Source organism: Babylonia areolata, chromosome 23, assembly GCF_041734735.1.
Source record: "Babylonia areolata isolate BAREFJ2019XMU chromosome 23, ASM4173473v1, whole genome shotgun sequence".
NCBI lineage: Eukaryota > Metazoa > Mollusca > Gastropoda > Neogastropoda > Buccinidae > Babylonia > Babylonia areolata.
In genome coordinates this window covers 1,005,001-1,025,643 of record NC_134898.1, presented here as the reverse complement: position 1 = coordinate 1,025,643, position 20,643 = coordinate 1,005,001, and the positions used below count along the sequence as shown (strand labels likewise).

At 46.1% G+C, this 20,643-nt stretch overlaps 2 protein-coding genes across 4 annotated transcripts in view; one reads left to right on the top strand and one right to left on the bottom strand.

Moving 5' to 3' along the window:
- LOC143298354 (catalase-like) overlaps positions 1–2,513 on the top strand; it is a 59,569-nt gene extending 57,056 nt beyond the window's left edge. For both annotated transcript variants that reach the window (XM_076611244.1, XM_076611243.1), the window contains one exon: positions 917–2,513. In XM_076611244.1, the coding sequence (XP_076467359.1) occupies positions 917–922 (6 nt within the window). In that variant the 3' untranslated portion in view covers positions 923–2,513. The remainder of the gene's footprint in view (positions 1–916) is intronic.
- A 7,436-nt stretch (positions 2,514–9,949) lies between these two features.
- Positions 9,950–20,643, bottom strand: part of LOC143297838 (uncharacterized) — an 88,379-nt gene continuing 77,685 nt past the window's right edge. The window contains exons 34-35 of one of the 2 annotated variants that reach the window (XM_076610357.1): positions 14,853–14,915; positions 9,950–10,143 (exon numbers count right to left, since the gene is read on the bottom strand). In XM_076610357.1, coding sequence (XP_076466472.1) covers positions 10,021–10,143; positions 14,853–14,915 — 186 coding nt within the window. In that variant the 3' untranslated portion in view covers positions 9,950–10,020. Of the gene's footprint in view, positions 10,144–14,548; positions 14,916–20,643 lie in introns of those variants that run through there. The other variant, XM_076610356.1, reaches the window with a different exon arrangement.

Genomic DNA, 20,643 nt, shown 5'->3' with positions numbered 1-20,643 from the left:
CATTCAGACACACTGGTCGTAGTCATCCTCCCGTTCCAACAGTGAGCTTCGGTTGGCTGGTTTGACACCTCTGTCCCCCCGTCATCAGTGGAAGACACCTCTACCCCCCCGTCATCAGTGGAAGACACCTCTACCCCCCCGTCATCAGTGGAAGACACCTCTACCCACCCCTGGACATCAGTGGAAGACACCTCTACCCCCTGGACATCAGTGGAAGGCACCTCTACCCCCTGGACATCAGTGGAAGCCACCTCTTACCCCTGGACATCAGTGGAAGACACCTACTACCCCTGGAGCATCAGTGGAAGGCACCTCTACCCCCTGGACATTAGTGGAAGGCACCTCTCCCTCTCACCCGTCAGCAGTGGACGACACCTCTACAGCATCAGTGGAAAGAAACCTCTACCCCCTGGACATCAGTGGAGAACACTCTACCTCTAACCCAGGACATCATGGAAGACACCTCCCCCCGTCATCAGTGGAAGACACCTCTCACCCCCGTCATGTGGAAGACACCTCTACCCAACCTACCCCCGGTCATTAGTGGAAGACACCTCTACCCCCCGTCATCAGTGGAAGACACCTCTACACCCCCGTCATCAGTGGAAGACACCTCTACCCCCCGGTCATTAGTGGAAGACACCTCTACCCCCCGGTCATCAGTGGAAGAGCACTGACAAAGGAAACCTCAATGCTAAGCAAACTTTGCACTGCTATGATCGCTGAAGGTATCCCAGCCCCCGTTTCTTAAATAATTATCGGAACACCACCACTAGCACTAGTGTTCAGTCTGATGCAGGGTCTGTACTGTAACATTTTAAGCAGGATGTCCATGTTGTATGTCGTGTGTGTGCGCGCGCGCGCACATATTTGCATGTGTGAGAGCGAGCTCAGTTTTGCACCTCTATTGTTGCAGAAGTAGAATCCAAGAACTCGGTGTGGCGGAGAAAAAGACGTCTCTGTGGACAATTTCAGTTCGACATTGTATGGCTGCGTTTTCATCTCCTGCAGCAAAGTGGTCAGCACGGGAGCCGTTCAACACAGGATGGAACTGATGGGTGGTGTGACACAGCTTCAAGTTATTCACGATGCGCAACAAAGACTGCACAGCATGTCAGGCCAAAAAAAAAACAACCCACCCGAATCTCCCTTTGCTGTTGTTGAGATTTTGCTTTCTTTTAAACCAGCACAGCATGTTTCAACTGTTGTTTATGCGGTAAGTGGAATGTATCTACTTTGTATAATCATTTACTTCATATATGTTAAAAATGTAGCTAGGAATAGTCCATCATATCAAGGGTGAAAAGTTCATTACCGATTTGCATTAATGATGTTGTTATAATAATTTGCATTGCATACTGCTGGCTCTCAGCTTTGCTGTGTATCTGTCCATGTAAAAGCTTGCCCTTCTTCAGAAACAAAACTTTTTGTGGTAGTGTTCTTGTGATTCGTTTGTAGGTCAATTCAGTCCTACCTGTGGCCCAATGTAGTGTTTTTCGGGTTTTTTTTTTTTTTTTTTTTCTCCACTTCACAAGTTAAATAATTTGCTTTTTTTCTATGTCGTGCTTTGGGTAATTTTTTTTCCTATGGAAAGTAGCACTCAAACACCGTGGGTTATGTCTTTGTTTTCTCAAGAGATCACAGAAATGTCCAAGTATATTAAGTAGACATTCGCTTGGAAGTGTTGGTCTGTATACAGACATCGTGAACATTCTGCTGCACACAGACTGCAGTGTGTGTTGCAAATTCCATAAAAATTAATAATAATAATAATGATAACAAAGATAAAAACCGTTGAAATTAAAGCCAGTTCTCGAAACTGACATAAGTGCACCATGTCATGTACAAATTCTATTATTCAAAAAGAAAAAATAACCAACATATGTACCACTTGATTAAGTGTTTTACAGTGTGTTTGAGAATGGATGAAGAAAAAGGTTCCTATTTCTGTGGCCTTTTATGCCCTCTGATGGTGACCTCAGTTTTGACCCCTCAAAATTTCCATGCTTGGGTTGAGTCCTGTCAAGGTCTGGAGTGTTAGCAGATCGATGGACTGTTGTTGGAGGGACGTGGTGGTGGTCTCCACTCTTGGGGACGCTCACTCAGTTTGGCTCCTTGACTTAGCCATTGTTGTTGTCAGTGGAGGCACAGGAGGTGGTGTCCTAAGTCTGTCAAATCACAATGGGGCACAACTGAACACAGTGACCCATCAGCAGTACAGGGTCTTCTCTGCTGTGTGGCCTCCCGACAACCTGATATCAGTGGTTCCCTGTAGACAGCTAGTGCTGGGACTGCGACAGACGAACCTGGGTGTGAGACTGAATGGGGCACTTGGAATGAGTGGCACGGGAGTAGTGCCACAGAAAGTGTAGATGGGGCAGAAAAGAAAGAAAGAAAAAAAAAGAAAGATGTGTGTCGTCTTTAATAAATAATTCTAAATATTTTCAAGTAATTCTGGATATTTTTGACAAGTGACGATCGTTTTGGTGAATATATTGGCACGGTCATCTGTTTACTTTTGTCTGTTTTCTTTTGAAGAGATCCAGCTGGTTCTATGTATTGTAGATGATGATCTGTAAATTGTTGATGTCTTCAGATAATATATACTTGTTTAAAAAAAAAAAATCTGAATGTCAATCACAATGTACATTGGGTGACATAGAATGTACACCACCAAAACTCAGTCTTTCAGCTTTTGTTGTTATCTTGACTCTGATAGCTGCACCGATAAACAGAAATAAATGACACCAATGAAATGTACATAGGAAATGAATGATTTGATATGGATACTGATATAACGGCTATCCTCAGTTGGAGACCAGACCTAATGGCTTTACAACTCGGGGCAAAACAGGCTCACTGCCTACCTGGGTTGGATGGACTGATGGCTGCCACTGAGCGCTCATCCTGTGTCATTCCATCAGATTTTAGGCACGCACACATACACACTTAGACAAGCAACATTTTACGTGCATGACTGTTGTTTATTTACCCCGCCATGTAGGCAACCACATGCTGGGAATATCCTTGTTTCCAAAAACGACCAAACGCTGACAAAGATTACAGGATCTTTAATGCGCGTATTTGATCATCTGTGTGCGAATACAAATGAATAATACCAAGAGGCGGATGTCAAGTGGACTCTACAAGGCTGTTGTGCAAATGACTGTCTGCTGTGCAAGCTACTGTATACATGCAGCATCCAACAATTCTTCAGTACAGAGAGACATTACATCAGTGAAAGTCAAGGCAGAAGAGATGTGTTCTTTTCAAAATTTATTAATTTTTTTTTTTTTTTAAAGAATAAATATACATCAGTTGCCAATCACTCACAAAAAGCACCCTCCAAATTAAATTAATACAAACTGAACCTTTTGTACTCAAAACAAACTGAAGCCATCCAGGCTGACATTTTCCTGTACCAGACTTTCAATCCTCCTCCCAGTTGCACACTGACTTCAGGGAGGTTTTTTTTTTTTTTCTCTTTTCTCTCTCTCAATTTCACAAACTGTTTCAGCAGATACAAGTGCTGTGTCCAAAACCCAAACATGCAGCAGTCCTTCGAGTTCTGCCCTGACGTCGGGCAGCTGCACAATTAAATTTCACACATAAAAAGAACTTTTAAAAAGTTGATTAAAAAAAAATTGGGAAAAGAGCAATAATAAAATATGCTAAACGATATGAGTAAGTTTTTTTCCCCTCCATTTGTTTTCAATCCAAAAGATTCAGTGGTGACATGGAAAAAGGGGCAACTGACAGTGGCATCTTCGTCCACATGTTTCTCATCTTCAGGCAGTTTTTCTTCAATGCAATTAACAAGCAGCTTTGTGTAAGCTTTGCACAATTTGTCCACAGCACATGGGAAGGAACAAGATGCCACTGTTGGGAAACGAGGTATACATCCTGGGCCTCCCCCACCTCCCAACCCACATTCATTACTCCTCCAGACTCTCACACATTCACTCAATAAACATGATCATGTTAAAGCTAGAACCATCCCAGGTCATATCCCTTCACCCAGAGGACTTAATACTTCAGGCTGGCGGTGTCCACATGAACATTCATGTCATCCCATCACTGTAATGAGGTTAGTGGTTACTGCAACATTTCACTTCAGGGAAAAACTGAACCAAATGCAATATTAAAAACCAAAAAATCCACCAGTAATCATGACCTGAAAAGGATAATCTCATGGATGCATGAAAAATTGCGTTTAATCTTGCTTCTCACAGCATCACTGAAAAAGGACACACATAAACCAAACGATCTACATAAACACCATCACAAACAGTATAGACAAAACACGTATACAGAAAAAAAAAAACTTGTAAATTTTTACTATCATATTTATTGTTTTAATGCTTTGTGTATTCAAACACACACAAACCCAGAAAAACAACATGCACAAGCACCTAGATACTTCTCTCCCAGTAACAACGTCCATGAACAACCACAGCCTGGCACGCACACACACCCCCCCCCTCATCCACATGTAGGAACTCTTCATCCACATCCAACAGAAGCAAGCAGACATGTGGCCAGCTCCCTGACGACCTGACCAAGCCCCACATGCACAGCCAGACAAGACGACAACACAACGAACACCGTCCTCCCTGTGTCCCCAGGCAGAGGGCTGCAGAAACAGAGTGGTGAGGGTGAGAGCCACAGTTCTCACCGCACTGGCAGGGCCGGGGTGTCCACGCTGAGGGGCCCGCAGGCAGCGTCCTGACGTAACTCTCCATGTCCTCACTTGGGGTGTCCTGACCCCAGTGTCTGTGGGTGGGTAAGGGAGACAACCCTCCTCACCGGGCTTCTCTCCACAAGGACACCTTGTTCCATCACTCCGTTCCAGTCCACTTGTTCAACGCTAACTCATGTCCATTTCATTCGTTCTCTCCATCACTCTTTTCACCCTCCCATACTACACCATTCATGCATTCCAAACCACATTTTATTTCATTCAGTGCTAACTAACACCCACTTACTTCATTCTCTCCACTCATTTTAATCCCCCCTCCCTCCCCTGGCCACTGGTCACCGGTCCTGTGCCACAGACCTCCAGTTCAAGGTCAGAATCCTTCATCACCCAAGTCCACGCTTCTCAGTCTCACACTCATCATCATACTTAGAAAACAACAAACATTAACTACAACTGCACAGGAACAAACAACTGTGCAACACACACACACACACACGCAACCTTCAGTTTACACAGACACAAAACAAAGTGGTGTGTTGGTGGCTAAACGCCGCCCTGACACACAGACCCGACAGTGCACACAGCGTGACGGAAGACAGAGTTGGACAGGAGAGAGGGGGAGAGAGGGAGAGAGAGGGAAACAGAGCGAGTGAGCGGTAGTGGGCGGAGACAGACAATACTCACTGTGTACCAGCACTGCCAGGCTACGGCACTGTGACGGCAAGTGCAGCACGAGTCAAGGCACGGGGGCATCGTCCCTTCTCTCCGCCATGTCCTCTGACCTTCCGGGTCAAAGTTGGCCTTCCCTTTCTATGGTCCGACTGCTCCGTCCAAAGGCACAAATATCACTGGATTTCTCTCCCCTCTTTCTGGATTTCTCTCCCCTCTTTCTGGATTTCTCTCTTCTCCTTGAGTTGTTCTTGTGTGGTCCTTGGTGGTGTACTTGATTCATGGCATCGGCATCAACAGCACTCCATCTTGGGTCTTCTGTGCCTTTTTGTGTGTCTGTGTCTAAATGTGTTGGTGTCTTACAACTAACAGAACACTTCAAGTTAAAGTTAGTTTCTGAAGGCCTTCACGAGTTGCAGCATTCAGCACTATTCTGTTTGCTTCCACACACACCTTTTTTTTTCTTACCAGAATCACTGAACATGCTTCACAGATACATTTCAAAATCAACCACCGTTTATCTCATTACCTATTTCTGGAAGACATACTGAGAGGGAATTCCACTGGGCAAACACTTAGGGGGAAAACGCTTTTTGATATAAAACATGGTAACATGTTTGTGTAATTAAAACAAAGTAAAAAGCATTGCTATGAGTGAAGAAAAAGTAACACTAAAGTCAGAAAAAAAACAATTATACCCAAACAGGACTCAATCTTCAAAGCCTACACAGCCTAGTGTGTGGGACTAGGGCCAAGCACAGTGACAGTCATAACTGATGGTATGTCACAGTACACATGGAGCTAGGGCCAAGCACAGTGACAGTCATAACTGATGGTATGTCACAGTACACATGGGACTAGGGCCAAGCACAGTGACAGTCATAACTGATGGTATGTCACAGTACACATGGAGCTAGGGCCAAGCACAGTGACAGTCATAACTGATGGTATGTCACAGTACACATGTGACTAGGGCCAAGCACAGTGACAGTCATAACTGATGGTATGTCACAGTACACATGGAGCTAGGGCCAAGCACAGTGACAGTCATAACTGATGGTATGTCACAGTACACATGGAGCTAGGGCCAAGCACAGTGACAGTCATAACTGATGGTATGTCACAGTACACATGTGACTAGGGCCAAGCACAGTGACAGTCATAACTGATGGTATGTCACAGTACACATGGAGCTAGGGCCAAGCACAGTGACAGTCATAACTGATGGTATGTCACAGTACACATGGAGCTAGGGCCAAGCACAGTGACAGTCATAACTGATGGTATGTCACAGTACACATGGAGCTAGGGCCAAGCACAGTGACAGTCATAACTGATGGTATGTCACAGTACACATGGAGCTAGGGCCAAGCACAGTGACAGTCATAACTGATGGTATGTCACAGTACACATGGGGCTAGGGCCAAGCACAGTGACAGTCATAACTGATGGTATGTCACAGTACACATGTGACTAGGGCCAAGCACAGTGACAGTCATAACTGATGGTATGTCACAGTACACATGGAGCTAGGGCCAAGCACAGTGACAGTCATAACTGATGGTATGTCACAGTACACATGGAGCTAGGGCCAAGCACAGTGACAGTCATAACTGATGGTATGTCACAGTACACATGTGACTAGGGCCAAGCACAGTGACAGTCATAACTGATGGTATGTCACAGTACACATGGAGCTAGGGCCAAGCACAGTGACAGTCATAACTGATGGTATGTCACAGTACACATGTGACTAGGGCCAAGCACAGTGACAGTCATAACTGATGGTATGTCACAGTACACATGTGACTAGGGCCAAGCACAGTGACAGTCATAACTGATGGTATGTCACAGTACACATGGAGCTAGGGCCAAGCACAGTGACAGTCATAACTGATGGTATGTCACAGTACACATGTGACTAGGGCCAAGCACAGTGACAGTCATAACTGATGGTATGTCACAGTACACATGGAGCTAGGGCCAAGCACAGTGACAGTCATAACTGATGGTATGTCACAGTACACATGGAGCTAGGGCCTAGCACAGTGACAGTCATAACTGATGGTATGTCACAGTACACATGGAGCTAGGGCCAAGCACAGTGACAGTCATAACTGATGGTATGTCACAGTACACATGTGACTAGGGCCAAGCACAGTGACAGTCATAACTGATGGTATGTCACAGTACACATGGAGCTAGGGCCAAGCACAGTGACAGTCATAACTGATGGTATGTCACAGTACACATGGAGCTAGGGCCAAGCACAGTGACAGTCATAACTGATGGTATGTCACAGTACACATGGAGCTAGGGCCAAGCACAGTGACAGTCATAACTGATGGTATGTCACAGTACACATGGAGCTAGGGCCAAGCACAGTGACAGTCATAACTGATGGTTTGTCACAGTACACATGGAGCTAGGGCCAAGCACAGTGACAGTCATAACTGATGGTATGTCACAGTACACATGGAGCTAGGGCCAAGCACAGTGACAGTCATAACTGATGGTATGTCACAGTACACATGTGACTAGGGCCAAGCACAGTGACAGTCATAACTGATGGTATGTCACAGTACACATGGAGCTAGGGCCAAGCACAGTGAGTCATAACTGATGGTATGTCACAGTACACATGGAGCTAGGGCCAAGCACAGTGACAGTCATAACTGATGGTATGTCACAGTACACATGTGACTAGGGCCAAGCACAGTGACAGTCATAACTGATGGTATGTCACAGTACACATGGAGCTAGGGCCAAGCACAGTGACAGTCATAACTGATGGTATGTCACAGTACACATGGAGCTAGGGCCAAGCACAGTGACAGTCATAACTGATGGTATGTCACAGTACACATGGAGCTAGGGCCAAGCACAGTGACAGTCATAACTGATGGTATGTCACAGTACACATGTGACTAGGGCCAAGCACAGTGACAGTCATAACTGATGGTATGTCACAGTACACATGGGGCTAGGGCCAAGCACAGTGACAGTCATAACTGATGGTATGTCACAGTACACATGTGACTAGGGCCAAGCACACTGACAGTCATAACTGATGGTATGTCACAGTACACATGGAGCTAGGGCCAAGCACAGTGACAGTCATAACTGATGGTATGTCACAGTACACATGGAGCTAGGGCCAAGCACAGTGACAGTCATAACTGATGGTATGTCACAGTACACATGGAGCTAGGGCCAAGCACAGTGACAGTCATAACTGATGGTATGTCACAGTACACATGTGACTAGGGCCAAGCACAGTGACAGTCATAACTGATGGTATGTCACAGTACACATGTGACTAGGGCCAAGCACAGTGACAGTCATAACTGATGGTATGTCACAGTACACATGTGACTAGGGCCAAGCACACTAACAGTCATAACTGATGGTATGTCACATGTTCCTCATTCCTGTCTAACATCTAGCTGGGCACAAAACTTTGCGACCACAGGGCACTTTTGGAACACTAAGAGCTAAGATCAACTGACAGGCAATGGTGGACTCGCACAAAAAATGACCTAAAGGTAATCCTCTCTTACAAGGTGGTAGGTAGGGGTGGGGATGGTCTGAAAACAAACCAAACCAATCCTAGCAGACTTTTCAAGAATGCTGTCGTCAGCTTTAGTTTTCGCTGGTGAAGGAAGATTTGGCCTTTCAATTTACCACCTTCATATCAAACTTTCTTTTGACTCTGGCCACCACTGGTATGAAAGAACACCATGTCTGGCCACCAGTGGTATGAAAGAACACCATGTCTGGCCACCAGTGGTATGAAACAACACCATGTCTGGCCACCAGTGGTATGAAACAACACCATGTCTGGCCACCAGTGGTATGAAACAACACCATGTCTGGTATGAAAGAACACCATGTCTGGCCACCAGTGGTATGAAACAACACCATGTCTGGCCACCACTATGAAAGAACACCATGTCTGGCCACCAGTGGTATGAAAGAACACCATGTCTGGCCACCAGTGGTATGAAACAACACCATGTCTGGCCACCAGTGGTATGAAACAACACCATGTCTGGCCACCAGTGGTATGAAACAACACCATGTCTGGCCACCAGTGGTATGAAACAACACCATGTCTGGCCACCAGTGGTATGAAACAACACCATGTCTGGTATGAAAGAACACCATGTCTGGCCACCACTATGAAACAACACCATGTCTGTGCAAAGAACTAATCTTTCCTGAAGCAGCTTTTAATAATGACCGCATGGAAGTCAAATTCAGCTTGAGGTAGCTGGTGGTCTGTTTTATTACTTAAGTAATCATCCACGTTTAAAAAATGAAAAAAAACTCCACCTCCTGCATTATTTGGTATGTGTGTATGTATGTGCCTGAGTGTGTGTGTGTGTGCACGTGCACAAGTGCATGCATGTGTCTGCGCACGTGCACATACCAAGACCCAAGAGGATTTCCTAGGACGTTGAACACAGACGACAGGCACATGTCCATGGCGAGGAAGGAGGAGAAGCTGGTGTGTAGATAGATTACTGCTGTGTGGAGGAGGAGGAGAGGTGGGGGTGTGGAGGAGGAGGGGGTTGGGGAGGGGGGGTGTGGAGGAGGAGAGTTGGGGAGGTGGGGGTGTGGAGGAGGGGGGGTTGGGGAGGGGGGTGTGGTCAGGAGGAGGCCGCAGCGATGGTGGCCAGGTAGCCCTGCACGTTCAGCCCCAGCACACTGCACCGCCCCAGCAAGGTCTGCACCGCCACCCGGTTCTCCTGGGACACCTCAAACAGCAAGAACTGTCCGGGGGTGGCAATTTCAGGGCAGGGGGGGACAGAAAGAAAGCCAACACCACTTTGTTACTTTTCCTTCTTTTGTGCCACACACTCACACTCTCACCTTCAATCACATGCAGCGCTTTTGTTACCTGTATAAATTCTCTTTTTTTTTCTCTTTTTTTTCATAAAAAATAATTTCCTTGCCAATGTAAGAGCCTTCAATTTCACACAGCTTTATACTCTGTACAAACCTTCTTTGTTTTTCTTTCCCTTTAACAAAAAGTCATTTCCTTGTCAACATTTGTTGAAAATGCTATTTTCCATTTCTTTAGGGAGAAAACAAATCATGCAAAAATCATGTACCAATTTCATTTTAATGTTTCACAAGTTTTTTTTTTAACGTATCTATTAGTATTACCATGTAAATGATAAAGACATAAATCAACTTTTTACTTATAATTCAATGTTATTTATCCGTTAGTTACATTAAAATCTGAATTTCTTTTCTGGCCAAACGAAGAGACAATAAGGTGTTCTGAGAATCTACAGATTATCGTGACTCAAACTGAACCCATCAGGGCTAAGGCATTCTCTCTCTGTACCACACCACACAGTCACAAAAGGTGAGACCTGTAAAAGAGAAGTGATCACCAACACATCATAAATTCTCCACACTATGTGCATTATGGAAGGCATCCTCTAACAAGTTCGGAACCATTAATTAACATGAAGAAGGCGAGTTTCCTTGCACACTCTCTGAACGCTGAAATAATAAGTCACACTGACCACCACCCACACAAACAACTGAGTGCAGAAATAACAAGTCGAGGGAAGCCAAAAAATTGTGACTGCAAAATAAAATCAACCTCTTTGCATGTACCGAAACACAGGTCAACCTCTTTATACACTGTAAACCACTCTGTGAACGCCCAGTATGTGGTAAATGCCCATCCCCCATTTGGGGTAAAAAAACAAAAAAACAAAACAGAAATGCCTAGGGCAAAATATCTTGCAAACGCCCACCACCCACTTTGAAAAAGAAAAAAAAGAATAATGAAATAATGATAATCCAGCTCGTTGTTTGTGATGGCGGTGCTTTGCAGAGCAGTGCAGATTTAGATCTTCAAAGAGCGACAGAACGCAAGCATGCGATGTGGACGTGTCAATGAAGAACAACAGCTATCATGTCACTCCATGACGCTGTCTTGTGTCAGCAGCTGATGTTTTGTTCTGTGCTGTTTGCAGGCAACACCAGGTCCGTCACCGGACATTCAGATATCCACGTCCAAACCTATCACCTGTATTCTCAGAAACAAATCTTACACAGTTGAATTCAAACTCTCGGCACTGAATTACCCTACAGATATTGTGAGTACTTTATGGTGAAACTAAGTAAGGGATGGGGCTGTAAAGGGGTCAAGTGCCCAGCCCACACCCACACCAAACTCCAAGGTGCAACTGTACAAACAGGGGGTGGACGCTTTCAAGAAAGTCTACAGGTGGAACTGTACAAACAGGGGGTGGGCATTTTCAAGAAAGTCTACAGGTGGAACTGTACAAACAGGGGGTGGGCACTTTCAGGGAAGTTTACAGGTGGAACTGTACAAACAGGGGGTGGGCACTTTCAAGGAAGTTTACAGGTGGAACTGTACAAACAGGGTGTGGGCACTTTCAGGGAAGTTTACAGGTGGAACTGTACAAACAGGGTGTGGGCATTTTCAAGGAAGTCTACAGGTGGAACTGTACAAACAGGGGGCGGGCACTTTCAGGGAAGTCTACAGGTGGAACTGTACAAACAGAGGGTGGACGCTTTCAAGAAAGTCTACAGGTGGAACTGTACAAACAGGGGGTGGGCACTTTCAGGGAAGTTTACAGGTGGAACTGTACAAACAGGGGGTGGGCACTTTCAAGGAAGTCTACAGGTGCAACTGTACAAACAGGGGGTGGGCACTTTCAGGGAAGTCTACAGGTGGAACTGTACAATGAAGTTTACAGGTGCAACTGTACAAACAGGGGGTGGGCATTTTCAAGGAAGTCTACAGGTGGAACTGTATAAACAGGGGGTGGGCATTTTCAAGGAAGTTTACAGGTGGAACTGTACAAACAGGGGGTGGGCACTTTCAAGGAAGTCTACAGGTGCAACTGTACAAACAGGGGGTGAGCATTTTCAAGGAAGTTTACAGGTGGAACTGTACAAACAGGGGGTGGGCACTTTCAAGGAAGTCTACAGGTGCAACTGTACAAACAGGGGGTGGGCATTTTCAAGGAAGTTTACAGGTGCAACTGTACAAACAGGGGGTGGGCACTTTCAGGGAAGTTTACAGGTGCAACTGTACAAACAGGGGGTGGGCATTTTCAAGGAAGTCTACAGGTGCAACTGTACAAACAGGGGGTGGGCACTTTCAAGGAAGTCTACAGGTGGAACTGTACAAACAGGGGGTGGGCATTTTCAAGGAAGTCTACAGGTGCAACTGTACAAACAGGGGGTGGGCACTTTCAAGGAAGTCTACAGGTGCAACTGTACAAACAGGGGGTGGGCACTTTCAAGGAAGTCTACAGGTGCAACTGTACAAACAGGGGGTGGGCACTTTCAAGGAAGTCTACAGGTGGAACTGTACAAACAGGGGGTGGGCACTTTCAAGGAAGTCTACAGGTGGAACTGTACAAACAGGGGGTGGGCACTTTCAAGGAAGTCTACAGGTGCAACTGTACAAACAGGGGGTGGGCACTTTCAAGGAAGTCTACAGGTGCAACTGTACAAACAGAGGGTGGACGCTTTCAAGGAAGTCTACAGGTGGAACTGTACAAACAGGGGGTGGGCACTTTCAAGGAAGTCTACAGGTGCAACTGTACAAACAGGGGGTGGGCACTTTCAAGGAAGTCTACAGGTGCAACTGTACAAACAGGGGGTGGGCACTTTCAAGGAAGTTTACAGGTGCAACTGTACAATGAAGTTTACAGGTTCAACTGTACAAACAGGGGGTGGGCATTTTCAAGGAAGTCTACAGGTGGAACTGTACAAACAGGGGGTGGGCACTTTCAAGGAAGTCTACAGGTGCAACTGTACAAACAGGGGGTGGGCATTTTCAAGGAAGTTTACAGGTGGAACTGTACAATGAAGTTTACAGGTGCAACTGTACAAACAGGGGGTGGGCATTTTCAAGGAAGTCTACAGGTGCAACTGTACAAACAGGGGGTGGGCATTTTCAAGGAAGTCTACAGGTGGAACTGTACAAACAGGTGGTGGGCATTTTCGAGGAAGTCTACAGGTGCAACTGTACAAACAGGTGGTGGGCATTTTCGAGGAAGTCTACAGGTGGAACTGCACAAACAGGGGGTGGGCACTTTCAAGGAAGTCTACAGGTGCACCTGTACAAACAGGGGGTGGGCACTTTCAATGAAGTTTACAGGTGCAACTGTACAAACAGGGGGTGGGCATTTTCAAGGAAGTTTACAGGTGGAACTGTACAAACAGGGGGTGGGCATTTTCAAGGAAGTCTACAGGTGGAACTGTACAAACAGGGGGTGGGCACTTTCAAGGAAGTTTACAGGTGGAACTGTACAAACAGGGGGTGGGCACTTTCAAGAAGTCTACACTATCTGTAAACACCTCCTCCTTGACCTCTCCTGTGCATCATCAGTGACCTGACTCTGCGTCTCTTAGTCGTCTTCATTTTTTTCCAGTCAAAGTTACCAGAGGTTAGCACAGTCTCAACATCATCATTTCCTAACACCACAAGTATTGCAATGCCTGCACAATCAACACGTTACACAATTAAACCTTCCCGAAATAACATTTTAAAAAACAACAACAACAAAATGGCATTAGTTTATTTCCTAGTTAAGAAAAGTAGCTCATTCACTTGCTCAAAAAGTTATGACATTACCTTGAAGAAAGAAAGAAGAGACGCACACAAACACACATTACTTATTAACATCCACACAAAAAGGATATATATATATAATGATAACACTTCATGATCATCAACCCCTTGTTATCATCATCATCACCACCACCATGTCACATCATCACACAAAGGAAGTCAAACCAAATGCATGCTCTCCCTTTCTAGACATTGTGCAATTTTAGGCAACTGATGGGAAATGGTCAATCTAGCCCCTGACCAATGCAGACAGAGAGAAACACCCCCCACTCCCTTCCTTAACCCCCCCCCCCACCCCCCCTCTATGCGCGTTGTTAAATACATTTGCCATGTCAAAGTGATCCAAATCGACAGGCCAAACTTGCATGGTACAGTATGTGACACCGACATAGTTTAGACCCCTCAGAACTTATCACTGCTGACAAAGACAATGGTGTGGGAACTTTAAGAGAGAGGGGGGCAGACAGAGAGAGAGAGGGGGGGGGGGCAGACAGACAGAGAGAGAGGGGGGAGGAGAGAGAGAGAGAGGGGGGGAGGAGAGAGAGAGAGAGGGTTTTGACGCTCTGACATTTCAATGTCACTGGCCATGAGGTCCTATGACATGGGTGGCTGCGTCAACATACTTTCATTGTGTAACAAACCATTTTTATGAATGGGGGAGGAAGAAAGAGAGAGAGAGAGAGAGAGAGAGAGAGACAGAGAGAGAGAGAGAGAGAGAAGAAAAGACAAAGCATAAACACTAACTTGGAAGCAGAAGAAGAAGAAGATGAATAAAAAGACGAAGAAGCAGCAGAAGAAAGAGGGCTGAGGAGGGAAAAAGGAAGGAAGAAAAAAGGTGATATTTACATCTTTCCACAGGGACACGGACAGGGGCATGGCAGTGATGGCCTGCACATACAGTCTCTCCACCTGTTGGCACACACACAGCACTCACTACTGGCAAACACACACACACTTCAAATGCCATACCTAGCAAGCTAAAGCTATGAGAAAAACTACAGCCATGGCTGGCCAGATTTGACCTCCACTCTTTCTGTCAGTAACATGTATATACATATATAAAATAATTAATAGATAGTACAAGTTACATGACACAAACTCCCCACACAATGGGCTCTAAGCGCTTTACATGAAAAAATACATATACAATAGTGCATGATAACATACCTCTACACATGAATAAAACAACACATATATGTGTATCTACACACCAAGAAAATACTACATATTGCAGATATGAACAATCACACACAGAAACAGACAGACAGACTGATTTTTCAATATGCTTTTGTGATATTGTGCACAACAAACTGGATATGGATCCTATTGGTGTTGTCTTGTGTCTTAAAAACCTGAAGGTTTCCTGACACAGCATTCCATTCTATCCACCCCCTCCCCTCCCCTCCCCCTGCACCTCATCACCTGCACACCTCACTGAGCTCTCACCTGGCTCAGGGTATCCACCCCCCTCCCCCTGCACCTCATCACCTGCACACCTCACTGAGCTCTCACCTGGCTCAGGGTATCCCCCCCCCCTCCCCCTGCACCTCATCACCTGCACACCTCACTGAGCTATCACCTGGCTCAGGGTATCCACCCCCCTCCCCCTGCACACCTCACTGAGCTGTCACCTGGCTCAGGGTATCCACCCCCCTCCCCCCTGCACACCTCACTGAGCTCTCACCTGGCTCAGGGTATCCACCCCCCTCCCCCTGCACACCTCACTGAGCTCTCACCTGGCTCAGGGTATCCACCCCCCTCCCCCTGCACCTCATCACCTGCACACCTCACTGAGCTCTCACCTGGCTCAGGGTATCCACCCCCCTCCCCCTGCACACCTCACTGAGCTCTCACCTGGCTCAGGGTATCCACCCCCCTCCCCCTGCACACCTCACTGAGCTCTCACCTGGCTCAGGGTATCCACCCCGCTCATCACCTGCACACCTCACTGAGCTCTCACCTGGCTCAGGGTATCCACCCCCCTCCCCCTGCACCTCATCACCTGCACACCTCACTGAGCTCTCACCTGGCTCAGGGTATCCACCCCCCTCCCCCTGTACACCTCACTGAGCTCTCACCTGGCTCAGGGTATCCACCCCCCTCCCCCTGCACCTCATCACCTGCACACCTCACTGAGCTCTCACCTGGCTCAGGGTATCCACCCCCCTCCCCCTGCACCTCATCACCTGCACACCTCACTGAGCACTCACCTGGCTCAGGGTATCCACCCCCCTCCCCCTCATCACCTGCACACCTCACTGAGCTCTCACCTGGCTCAGGGTATCCACCCCCCTCCCCCTTCACCTCATCACCTGCACACCTCACTGAGCTCTCACCTGGCTCAGGGTATCTACCCCCCTCCCCCTGCACCTCATCACCTGCACACCTCACTGAGCTCTCACCTGGCTCAGGGTATCCACCCCCTCCCCTGCCCTCACCTGCACACCTCACTGAGCTCTCACCTGGCTCAGGGTATCCACCCCCCTCCCCCTGCACCTCATCACCTGTACACCTCACTGAGCTCTCACCTGGCTCACGGTATCCACCCCGCTCCTCCCCTGCACACCTCACTGAGCTCTCACCTGGCTCAGGGTATCCACCCCCCTCCCCCTGCACCTCATCACCTGCACACCTCACTGAGCTCTCACCTGGCTCAGGGTATCCACCCCCCTCCCCCTGCACCTCATCACCTGCACACCTCACTGAGCTCTCACCTGGCTCAGGGTATCTACCCACATGTGTGACATATTGGTAATGGTTTTGAAAAATACTAAGTGAAATATGGAAAACCCATTTTCCTCTGTGCTTAATGGAGGGGGAGGGGGATCTGTATTTATCAGTTCATGGTGTACTTTCCAGGAACGTTCTAACACAACAAAAAAACAAACAAAAAAGAAACTCAAAGAAAGTTTTCACTAACCTGTATGATGTGGGGGAAAAAACTAACTCACACATAATACATGTACATGTGCCAGTAATTACCTTTTACATTGTTTTCACTCTGTCTTATCATTTGTTGCTTTCCGCCCACAATATGAGGGCTGATATACTCTTTAGAATTATGAACAATCAAACACAATCACAAAAAAACCCACAAAAAACAACAACAACAACACACACACACACACACACACACACACACAAATATATATATATACACACACACACATAATATATATATATTTAGTTTTGGGTTCATATTTTTAACCAAGTACTTTTCAAAACCTGCACCAAAGATTCACACAGTGCAGAAACTGCTGTCACTATAGATGGTCTGCAACACAAACTTGCAGTCGCCATCCCCGATCATTACAGCCAGACATCAACCAGCTGATTACAGCCAGACATCAACCAGCTGATTACAGCCAGACATCAACCAGCTGATTACAGCCAAACATCAACCAGCTGATTACAGCCAAAACAGCTGATTACAGCCAGACATCAACCAGCTGATTACAGCCAGACATCAACCAGCTGATTACAGCCAGACATCAACCAGCTGATTACAGCCAGACATCAACCAGCTGATTACAGCCAGACATCAACCAGCTGATTACAGCCAGACATCAACCAGCTGATTACAGCCAGACATCAACCAGCTGATTACAGCCAAAACAGCTGATTACAGCCAAACATCAACCAGCTGATTACAGCCAAACCAGCTGATTACAGCCAAAACAGCTGATTACAGCCCAACATCAACCAGCTGATTACAGCCAGACATCAACCAGCTGATTACAGCCAGACATCAACCAGCTGATTACAGCCAGACATCAACCAGCTGATTACAGCCAGACATCAACCAGCTGATTACAGCCAGACATCAACCAGCTGATTACAGCCCAACATCAACCAGCTGATTACAGCCCAACATCAACCAGCTGATTACAGCCAGACATCAACCAGCTGATTTCAGCCCAGACATCAACCAGCTGATTACAGCCAGACATCAACCAGCTGATTACAGCCCAACATCAACCAGCTGATTACAGCCCAACATCAACCAGCTGATTACAGCCAGACATCAACCAGCTGATTACAGCCAGACATCAACCAGCTGATTTCAGCCCAACATCAACCAGCTGATTACAGCCCAACATCAACCAGCTGATTACAGCCAGACATCAACCAGCTGATTACAGCCAAACATCAACCAGCTGATTACAGCCAAAACAGCTGATTACAGCCAGACATCAACCAGCTGATTACAGCCAGACATCAACCAGCTGATTACAGCCAAACATCAACCAGCTGATTACAGCCAAACATCAACCAGCTGATTACAGCCAAACATCAACCAGCTGATTACAGCCAGACATCAACCAGCTGATTACAGCCAGACATCAACCAGCTGATTACAGCCAGACATCAACCAGCTGATTACAGCCCAACATCAACCAGCTGATTACAGCCAGATGTCAACCAGCTGATTTCAGCCAGACATCAACCAGCTGATTACAGCCCAACATCAACCAGCTGATTACAGCCAGACATCAACCAGCTGATTACATCCCAACATCAACCAGCTGATTACAGCCCAGACATCAACCAGCTGATTACAGCCCAACATCAACCAGCTGATTACAGCCAGACATCAACCAGCTGATTACAGCCAGACATCAACCAGCTGATTACAGCCAGACATCAACCAGCTGATTACAGCCCAACATCAACCAGCTGATTACAGCCAGACATCAACCAGCTGATTACAGCCCGACATCAACCAGCTGATTACAGCCAACATCAACCAGCTGATTACAGCCAGACATCAACCAGCTGATTACAGCCAGACATCAACCAGCTGATTACAGCCAGACATCAACCAGCTGATTACAGCCAGACATCAACCAGCTTCCAATCACTGACTGGAAGAAAAACAATCAACAGAAAATCAAGGAAAGACAAATACGATGATGAGCAAACAAAGATGGTAAACACAACATGCAAACCGCCATGTTAGACACAGAGCAGAGAAAGGTGCTGAGGGAGACGGAGAGAGGACAGCAAAAACCAAACAACAGAGACAGACAAAGCCACCTCTTTCACACAACAACAGAGACAGACAAAGCCACCTCTTTCACACAACAACAGAGACAGACAAAGCCACCTCTTTCACACAACAACAGAGACAGACAAAGCCACCTCTTTCACACAACAACAGAGACAGACAAAGCCACCTCTTTCACACCATCTTTGTGACTAGCAATTTGTCCATCTGATCCTGGTCACTACGGAAAACCAGCAAGCCCCCCTGTCCCACACAATGTGACTGACACAGGACACGACTGAAACAGGACACGACTGAGTGAAGAAACCAACCCTGGAGGACTGACAGGGGCAATAACTTATCTTCACGGACAGGAGTCACGATCACCTTGCTGCTTGTTAATCACAACACTGAAAAAAACCCAATTCCCCACCCACCCACCCCACACTCACTCCCCCACAAAAAAAGAACAACACAACCAGCTTTAAACCCCCCCCCACCAAATCTAAAGAAACTGAAACATCAGGAACCTGAATCAAATGCATGGAACGTTTGAGTGCTGGTACTTTGGTCACAAGGACTATTTCAGGATGAATTGTTCATAAATAATGACTATAAATTCAAACTGAGGTGGACCATTTCACGGCTGTGCTGTATCACTGATAGAATCAACCCCTCCTGCTCCTTACCAGCCTGCTACACTTGTGATAAAAAACATATTCTGTTCTTCTTCATGCCTGTCAAATGGACACCCCAGTCTCTGTGATGAAGGCAGCTGTATGCGATTATATTCTATTACCTTAACAGAGCAAAAATACATTCTTTAAAAAGCACACACTGCTAAAGAGAGCCAACAGGCTTTTATATCAGCTGGTCATATACAATTCTGAAAAAGAAGAAAAGAAAGAAAGAAACGAGAGAAAGAGTGCCCAGTTATCAAGTTCACTGTCTGTCAAACACAACACAGGAAGAAGGAATTCCCAATTATCAGGTTCACTGTCTGTCAAACACAACACATGACGAAGGAATTCCCAATTATCAAGTTCACTGTCTGTCAAACACAACACATGAAGAATGAATTCCCAATTATCAAGTTCACTGTCTGTCAAACACAACACATGAAGAAGGAATTCCCAATTATCAAGTTCACTGTCTGTCAAACACAACACATGAAGAATGAATTCCCAATTATCAAGTTCACTGTCTGTCAAACACAACACATGAAGAAGGAATTCCCAATTATCAAGTTCACTGTCTGTCAAACACAACACATGAAGAAGGAATTCCCAATTATCAAGTTCACTGTCTGTCAAACAGAACACATGAAGAAGGAATTCCCAATTATCAAGTTCACTGTCTGTCAAACACAACACATGAAGAAGGAATTCCCAATTATCAAGTTCACTGTCTGTCAAACACAACACATGAACAATGAATTGCCAATTATCAAGTTCACTGTCTGTCAAACACAACACATGAAGAAGGAATTCCCAATTATCAAGTTCACTGTCTGTCAAACAGAACACAATGAACAATGAATTCAGGTCAACACACTGGGAAGTGAGAACAATGGAGGATACAGGATGAAATAAACACAAAGCACTCAAACCACACAAAAACAAAAAAGAGAAAAACCAGTTTCCAAACGGA